We start from the raw sequence: 9,881 nt of genomic DNA, 5'->3' as shown, positions 1-9,881 counted from the left end.
ATTCCATCACTACATTAACATCGGCCTCAGTATTTTTACCTTATGGTTCTGATGAACTTTCAGTTTTATAGGGAAATGTTCAGTCAGGGTTCTGTTAATCTTTTCACAGATCTTATTCCATAAGACTACTAAAGTCTATGCCACTTCCTATTCACTTGTATTAAAAAAAGCCAAATGACAATCCATATATATATATATATATATATATATACATGTATGTATGTATACATATATAGAGAGAGATGGAGAGAGAGCTTTATCCAGAATAGAGATGGATTACCAACATTTTTTTTAGTGGAATGCTTGATAATTGCAATGTTTTCGTATGAAACCAATGGTGGTATGGTAAATCCATATATATATAATTTCTTAATTAGGAATAAAAAGAAATGGGAAATTGGAATGCAGAGGTATTCATTATTTTCCTAGAGACATTGAAAGTGGTAAATGTAGAAATAAGTCTTTTATTTCATTATACTAAGGAATGGTTTATGTACTGTGAATGGTTTGGATGTGTGAGAGGGTCAGAACCATAGTTAAACACTTCAATGATATTAAAACTGATTGTCAGACTCGTATGTTTTGAATATATAGAATGAGAAAGGTTTGTATTTAACTGCTAATGAGGACAAGGCAGAAGAGAAGGAACTTTTAAAGAGCAGCAAAAAGCCTGGTTATTTATAAAATAAAATCAACCTGCCCAGAGGAAAAAAACAACAAATAAAAAGCAAATCAAACAAAATATAACAAAACAAACAATTTATTCTGTAAGACATAGCCATCAAAATGGTTTGAAAATTGAGCCCGGAATAATTGTGAGATAAACTTCAAAACTAATTTTAGGATTATGCAGTCAAGTTTAAAAGCATTATAGTAGTTTCTAACAGGGTAGGTTTGTAGGCAGAGCAAAACCCCAGAATTCAGAGACCTGGTTGAAGTGAAAGTGGTTCAGAGATTTTCCCAATACGAAGGAACTAAATCTATCAATAATGTTATTGCTAGAGTTGTCTGTTAACAAAGAATAACAATTGGATAAAAAAAAAACCAACAAAAAAAACTCAAATTAAATCATTCCACAGAAAGCAAGTGCTATATGAAAAAGTAGCCAAGTTTTAGCAACTACAGCTACTAACATACAGCGTCTGATTTAAATGAAAAGTAATTCACAAGAACTGATCAACTTACAAGTTGATACCCCCAAAAATGTACTCAAGAAGATTCGATTCTTAAATGGACATATTACAATGAATTTCAACAGAGAAGGTTGATTAAAATTTTAGGGTGATACCAAACTAAACAACCTCAGGTGTTGGTTGAACCAAAACAAAAAAGACAATTCTTTGAAAGTCATCTAATGATAGACTGACATGAACAAATAACCGTGTGAATCTGAGTTTGATTCTGAGTGCTAGCAGTCTGGGGTGGGCAGATGCAGAGGTTCAAATCTAACAAAAAAAAAAAAAAAAAAAAAAAAAAAAAAAGGTCACTGAATCATGTTGTACATAATATCTTTCTCCTTTATCTCTCTCGTTTTCCCCCCCACTATTTTAGCTTGCATCTAATGTGCAGGTGTTCTGCAATTGTAGGTAATTAGCGCAAATATACCAACACAAACACTAACTACTTAGCTACCTTCTACAGCCACACAGTATCTCAATAATATATTTCAACAAACCTAGTGTTCACTGGTAGGACCAAACACTAATAATTAAAAGTCAATAGTGTTACATTGATTGCCTGATGGAGGAGGAAGGTTTCCATACTACAAGCCTCTTTCAGCCTACCATACATTCACAGACCCACTAAAGGAATCAGTATTAAATGATGTCAATGTTTTAAATATAAACACAAGTTGTCGGCCACTTATATATATTTGTTGATTTCTTTACCAACCCCAACGCTGATTACAGAATCTCCAATCAAATAAATTATTTAGCATTCTTCACCATTTTCACTCAAACATACCATAATAAAAAAAATCAAAAAAAAAAAATTCAAAGTTATGCTTGTCATGAAGGAATACAACAATTTCACATAGATTTTACTTCAATACTTTCTGTCCTGGCAGTTTTTTCTCATTGCATCCTTAACAACTAGATTAATGGTAAGAGGTAATTGTGTGACATCAGGTAATCATAATGATCAGTTTTGAGAATCAGATTGAATCTCTGGATCATTACATACCAGTAACTAATAGCCAGTTGACAGAAAGTGTGGCACTAAAAAAAACCCAAATAAAAAAAATGTTTATGAAAATAGTTAGGGAAAAGTATAAATGTTTAGGCCATCATTTACTATCTTCATAAGATATTATCAATACAGGGAATATTGTCAACTATTGGCTGAGAGTAGAGACTGATCTGATGCCTGTGGAGGCCCTCTTAAAAGTGATAGAAGAGAGCAATAGCTGAAGAACCCAAACCCAAGAAGTTTGAAAGATCTGATCAGTTCAAGATTTTAGGAAACAAATTTTAAATCATAAAAGAGTGGGAAGCATATCTTTTTTGAACTATTCTCAATAGAGAGGAAACCAGGGTTTTCAAGACAATAAAAATAGTTTGTATTAATTATAATGTTAAAGAACATCAACATAATAACACTAACAGTAAAAGTATTAACAGCAATATTGAGCATTCACAAATGCTTCACTGCACTCATCTATTTTATTGAGAAGTAAGCAATGTTTTATTAACAAGAGCTGAAATAAGCCAAATTTAAAGGCGGTTTGAAGACCAAGATTTATCTTGACCATGCTAATGAGCTATAGTTTTAGGTAAATATAATCAATTATTGAACTGAAAATATTGACTAACTTCATGCTTTAAAGAATTCCTGGCAGTGGATCAATCTACCTGGTGACTTTATGGCAGTTTGGTAGGAAATTAGGTAAAAGTAACTACAATTAAGTCTTGTTATCACAAAAGACAGGCATACATGACTGGATAACTAAAATAACCTATATGAGCAAAAGGATGTTTTCTAATCATTAAACTCTTTTTAAATTAACATTTATTTAGATATATGTTTAAACAGTGTGTGGTTGTAGACATAACATTTTATATAAAGGAGAATTCCAATTTCTAAAAGTCACAAGGAAATTCTCTTTCATACAGTCTTTATAGCTATCCCAATACTTTTGCTTGAACATACATTCTCTGTACAAACCTTGGATTACTACTAAAAGAAATTTAAATTTATATAGAAAACTATGAGAATATTAAGCATGCTAAAAATACTGACTGCTTGGTTCAGTCACATTCAGTTGAGTCATACTCCAGTAGAGTTATATTTAAAACATAAAATAACAGATAATTGAAGATTAGCATAAATAAATAGTCAAATAAAAAAAATTAAAGATAGTGTTAAACTAAAAAAAAAAAAAAACGTTTTCATCCCAAAAGTTACTTTTTTTTATTGTACAATAATAAAACAAAAACAAAACAGATGACAGTTTAATTGAACAGGAAGTAGTTTTCATCTGTCACAAATTTTTGAAAAGTGGAAAGCTGCAGAAGAGGGAAAGAAATGTTTTAACTGCTAAATATAAAAATTGGCTTATAAAAAAGTGAAACAGTTTTCATCAAGTAAGTAGAAAAATACAACTTTTGCTAAAAATTTTAAAAAAGAAAAAAAAGAAACGAAAAACCAAAACAATAAAAGGAAAACAATGCCATGTTGTTAGAAATGTAAAAATCATCAAACAATTTTCACTTGATTGCTTCTCAGTTAAAAGAAGAAGAAAAAAAAATTGCTTTTCTTTTATAGAAAATATTAGATTTTCTGACATGTCAAGAGATTAACTAAAGAACTTTCAAGATAATTGAACAGAAATGGGAGCATATTTGTTTTTTTTAGATGCCCTTCTGTAAATTGTAGGTAAATAGAAGAAATAATCAATCGAGGCACTGATCACATGAGAAATTGTTGATCACTCTCCGATTAGAGATAATATAATGCAGTATTAAGAAAATATGAAGATGGTCTCCTGCTATCTAATGGAGATTCAACATGGTAAACAAAGTAGCTACTGGTCAGGAAGTTACCTGGCTACAACTAAACTAAGGCCCATGATAGATAGAAGTTTTATTCTACTTAATACTTGAACTGGTGACTGAGACATCACTAGTTCAAGAAGACTTAACCTAACAAGCTATCATTAAAAATATGTTGCCATCTTCTCACTATCGCAATATATAATTCATTTAAAAAAAAAAAAATTACATCATATATTTATTTCCCTCAGGTTTTTTTTTTTTTAGGATTCACACACAAAAAATAAAAATGAAAATAAAACAAACTTTAATGGTTAATTACTCCATTAAATCTAAATATTTGGAATCTGTTTCTTAAGCAACAAACATCTACTGAATTTATATTGAGAAACTACTAGGCTAAAATTGAACCAGAGCCTTAGGAGGGGGTGGGTTTTATAATTAATTTGGGTTGAAATAAATTTGGGTTCAACCTGCTCAAACTATGTAAATTCTCATAATCTCAAAGTGAATTGGAAAAAGAAAAATCTTTCACACACGCAAATGTTCATACTCACTAACAGTGATGCACATGTATACACATATAGACATTCATGCAATGATTCAGTCACACACAGATTGCATGTATCATATGGAAGCAATGTCCCATATAGGGAAAGTATGCTATAGTATTGAATCTTTTCTCCAAACATCTGGATAGAGCAGAATAAAGCACAAGACACATGAAGGAAGGTCATCAGAGATGTGGCAGCAACTTTCATTCTTACCTTTTGAATGTGTTGTCTCAAGATGTAGCAACAAGACTCAACACACCTTTAACTTGTCATATACACACATACAGATACAGGCACACATACATACTCATATATACACTTAGTATCCAACTATGTTAGGTATTACAAGTGTAACAAACTGGTTGCTGAGTGTACACACATAATCACGCACACATGCATAAACACACGTGCATACAAACAGTCACTCAGTCAGTCATATCTGCTGCTTGGTGTTAGGAATTAGAACCAGATCGACATTAAATTATGGTTGACCATTGCTGACTTACTTAACACTCTCTTCCTAGAGAAAATTAACGTTACATCCTCAAAATATTATACAATGCACATCATATGCTGTTCTTTCTATCTGCATCTTTCTCATCTACTGAATGATAACAATAGCAAGGTGACATATGACTGACTAATACAGCAATGTCCCTGTCCTGTACCACTTTTTATTTTTTTACACTCTCTGTGGATCTGTCTCTTGAGGCATCCCTGGGTCAATTGGTGGAGCAGCCTGCACTTTGAACCATGGAGTCTCCTTGTATAGGAACCACAAATTACCAGCCCATACAAATGTGTTCAGAAAGCCAAAAATCTGAAAAAAAAAGACAATGAATGAACTTGCATGTCAGTAAAAATTAAAACTAGAGAATTACATTTCATAAAATTATGCTGTATTACAAAGTGAAGACAACCATTTGCACCACACAGATATGCTTCCTCCTGTTTTCTTTTCTTTTTCTTTTTATAACACAACAGAATTCTTGCTCCTTTAAACAAATAAACAGCGTAGAACATATCCCAGCTACCAGGACACAACCAGCTCTAGTTTTACACTGCAAATCCCACATCAATCACTTCACCAAGACCTTTCCCTGTTGAATTGATATCCTATGGGTGGGGGAAGAAGAATAGACTCTAAGACCTGACTAGCACTTTATTTATTTAATGACCCCAGAACAATGAAAAGTAACACTTAAAAGTTCCTCCCAGATAATTCAAATAACACCATACACCAATTAACACAAACAAGGGGTTACTTGTATTGGATAAGAACAGTTTCTGCTTCAACATTGGCAGTCTGCATGTGCATGTGTGTTGCTGTTGTTCTTTAGTCATAAGTCCACCTTGAATCAACTGAGTTATGATCAAAGGTGCTCCAGTCATGACCACTCCATCTTTATGTATGTCAGTGACTGCAGTATCCAATGTATGCTTCTTTATTTAGGACAGTCAGGTGTTATTTGAGAGAGACCTGGCTGCTATTTCTAGCAAAGCTAGTGACCACGTGTATGTGTGAATGCAATGGTGTGTTGATATACTGTGTGCAGCAAATGGTTGTGTTATTGGTGTGAATATATTTGGTTTGTGATGGTGCATAGTGGTGTGTGTATAGAAGTATTAGTGATGATATGTAAGCATGCAAAAACATACATAGTGTGTGTGTGTGTGTCAGTTTGATGGTGTGCATGTGTCAGTGTATACATATGTGGGTGAGATTGTCTATGTATGTAAGAATGAATGGGTGTATAGAAGTATATGCATGCATATATATGCACGTAATAGTGTGCATAAGAGTATATGCACACAATAGTGTGTATGTATAAGGATATGAGGGATGTATGAAATTAGTTAATAAGTAATGTGAAAACAGCAAAATGTTTCTTACAATTGAGACATCCAGGGTCGAAAAGTTGGCATCTGGTCCTTTTATACAGCGTTTCTCACAACTCAATTTCTGAAATAACGCATCCTCTGGGTCTGAATAGTACTTGAGATCAGAAACACCCTGGGCCCAGGCAGAAGAAGAAATGAGCCACATCAATGCAAAGACAGCAGTTGTGACAAAGTCCTGTGGTGTGAAAGGAAGAGACAAGGTAGAAATACTTCATTCATGATGTTATTCTCATTTTCTATCGTTAACTATTAGTAACTACCATTTCTATCAATAACTTCATAATAGATCATAGCTAATCCAAAACAATTCAAAATAAATAATAAAAAATATATGACATTTATTGCATGGAAACTGAATAAAAAATGTGTATGTTAAGAGGTTAAGCATGCATAACCTTGTAGTTTCAAGATTTCAAATGATGTAATTGCTTGCTTTTAGAATGACATTGGAAAGGAAATATAAGAGGCCACATCTGGCTGGTTTGAACTCAAAACTGGAAGAATATTCAGGCTGGATATGACTGGTTTAAATGCTAAAAGGTTAAACTATTGATTGTAGTTATGTATAATAACATGTTGGACTAAAGATTATAGAAGTGTATAAAGATAAAACTACTGACTGTGGTTATGTATTTAAGTATGTTAGATTAAAGACAGCTGTTGTTATTTTAGTGTGTTAGACTTAAGGTTGTAGTTTTGTATTTGTGTTAATGGAAACATAATACGTACAGTAAACACATCTGATAAATGTACCATAACATGTAATGTTTATTGCAAACATGTAAATGTATAACATGCATAGTAAAAAACCCTCTTTGGTGATAAATGACCATGGGATTGCACCTTGAAAGTTCTCTTCATGTTAGTGGAAGATCAGTAGTCACCCATGCATACCAGCCTTCCCTCTCTATGCCGCTGATGTTATCCAAGGGAGAGGCAAAGGCTGATACAGCTTAGCACCAGTAACATCACAATTCATTTCTGCAGCTGAGTAAACTGGAGCAATGTGAAATAAAGTGTCTTTCCCAAGAACACAACACAGCTTGATCCAAGAATCGAACTCACAACCTCAAAATTGTAAGCTTGATGCTCTAACCACTGAGTCATGTACCTTCACAGTAAACACATTTGATAAAAGTGTATCATGCACAGTTAACATGAAATATAATACTGTAAACAGTAAACTCTGAGATCAGTGAGATTGACATGGTCAACATTTGTCATTAAACATTTGCAACATGATGGTTGCAGGAAAACACATGTAAGGAGGTAATTCCAGAGGGCTGATGCTCTGGAGAGGAAGTAATAGGCATGTGGGTGCAGAGCCTGAGGGCTGGGGTGTGCAAGATAAGGAAGATGAGAGACAAGTGAGTGAGAAGTGCTTGAGTGGAAGTAGCACAAAATCAAGCAGCACTGAAAAGCAGATGCTACTATAGTAGTGGTAGAAAAGGCAGAGAGTGGACACAGTATATCTGTGAATAAAAGGATGAACAGTGATAGTGGTTTCATGCCAATCCATTGAGTGGCCTTCATTTGGATATGGTTCACAATGCCTCTGGTTCAAATTTTTGGCATAAGGCCCGATGATTTGATGAGATGAAGAAAATCAGTTACATTGATTCCAGTACTTTATTTTATCGATCCCAAAAGGATGGAGGGCAAAGTTAGCCATGGCAGGATTTGAACTTAGGATGTAAAAAGCTGGAAGAAATGTTACTAAGTATTTGGTCTGATACACTTATGACTCTGTCAGCTTGCTGTCTTAATAGCAGTAAGAGTGATCCTTTCTACTACAGGCACAAGGCCAAGAATTTTAGGGAGAGGGAGTCGGTCAATTACATCAACCCCAGTATCTGGCTGGTACTTTATTTTATCAACTCCCAAAAGAATGCGAAGTAAATTTCACCTCTGCAATATTTGAACTCAGAACATAGATGGATAAAATGTTAATGATTCTGCCAGCTCACCACCCTAATAATGATGATGATGATGGCTCAGAAAGATCAGAACAAATGAACATAGCTCAAAAAGACTTGAACAAATGAGTATCAGTAGCCATCTACCAATGTGGCTCAAAAAGATTGGTACAAATGTAAAGATAGAACACCAGCAAACATCATCGTTGCTTGGGACTGCAAGAGTCCTCCACAGGGTTCTTGACGCATGATCAGTAAACAAGTGTCACCTCAGTCTGCCAGCAGAATAAACTGAGAGTTTTCATGAAATAATAATAACAACAATAACTGTTTTGAATTTTGGCACAAGGCCAGCAATTTTAGGGGAGGGGTTAAGTTGATTACTACAACCCAGTACTCAACTGGTATCTTGTTTTATCGACTCTGAAAGGACAGAAGACAAAGTTTGCCTTGATGGGATGTGAAAAGCTGAAAGACATTTTTCCCCCCCAAAACCCTAATGATTCTTTCTTTGAATATTGTTACAACATTTACTAGACTGATAGTAATAATCTGAATACTTACGATGATGGTCAGCCTGGTGTTTTTACGATAGACTTCATCAAAGTAGATATAGATGACCAATGCAGCCAGACAGTAGAGGAAGGCCATCACTCCAATGAAGACATAGAATTCGCAACTAGACTTCACACTGTAGTAAATTGACTCCGTAGTCTTGGAATCACTACAGAGAGGAATTTCAGCATGCATATTAATGCTGCAATATAATGTAATGTGCCATTGTTAACACTGGGAAAGTAAATAATTATGAGATTAACATGAGAAAAGACATATCTATATAAACATTCTTTGGTGACTGCTGTCTCATTTAACCTTTCTAGGCTTTTTTTTTTTTTTTTTTTGAAAATATTATTATGGTGGCATTTGAAGCATAAATCAATATGAAATTCTGGTGGGAGGTTTTAGATAAGAACACTTTAAAAAACAGGAAGTTTGTGCCATAGAAACAGAGGTGGTAGATAATTATGGAACTGACATGAGAAAAGACATACCTATGCAAACATTCTTTAGCGACTGCTGTCACTAAAGAAGGCCATATGTATTTCAGTAAGACTCTGCACTATCACACATGGCTCTAGTAACACAGGAATGGATAGCTGAAAATTTTCATGATCACAAAACCTCTAACATTTGGCCTCCTAATTCCTCAGATCTTAATCCATTGGACTATTACATGTGGAGCATTGTTGAGAGAGAGGTCAATGAACACACCTATAACACCAAAGATTCTTTGAAAGCTGCCATAGTCAGAGTAATGTCTAAAATGAACCAGGACCACTTGGTTCAAGCATGTAGATGATTTAGATCTTATATTAAAGCAGTTGTTGAAGCTGAAGGTGGCTTTGTTGAATAACATTATAGAAAAGAAGGTTTATTTTTATCCTCATAGCATTTTTTGATAAATAAAGTTATTATCTGTTATTATATGTTTGTTTCTTTATAAACATAAATCAGTC

General features: G+C 33.9%; 1 protein-coding gene across 3 annotated transcripts in view; it reads right to left on the bottom strand.

Moving 5' to 3' along the window:
• Positions 1-744: 744 nt before the first annotated feature.
• LOC106867540 (synaptophysin) overlaps positions 745-9,881 on the bottom strand; it is a 188,157-nt gene continuing 179,020 nt past the window's right edge. For all 3 annotated transcript variants that reach the window (XM_014912438.2, XM_052967478.1, XM_014912440.2), the window contains 3 exons: positions 8,929-9,121; positions 6,441-6,623; positions 745-5,366 (listed from right to left, as the gene is read on the bottom strand). In XM_014912438.2, the coding sequence (XP_014767924.1) occupies positions 5,229-5,366; positions 6,441-6,623; positions 8,929-9,121 (514 nt within the window). In that variant the 3' untranslated portion in view covers positions 745-5,228. The remainder of the gene's footprint in view (positions 5,367-6,440; positions 6,624-8,928; positions 9,122-9,881) is intronic.

This window comes from Octopus bimaculoides, chromosome 4 (genome assembly GCF_001194135.2).
Source record: "Octopus bimaculoides isolate UCB-OBI-ISO-001 chromosome 4, ASM119413v2, whole genome shotgun sequence".
Taxonomy (NCBI): Eukaryota; Metazoa; Mollusca; class Cephalopoda; order Octopoda; family Octopodidae; genus Octopus; species Octopus bimaculoides.
This window is presented reverse-complemented; position numbering and strand designations above follow the sequence as displayed.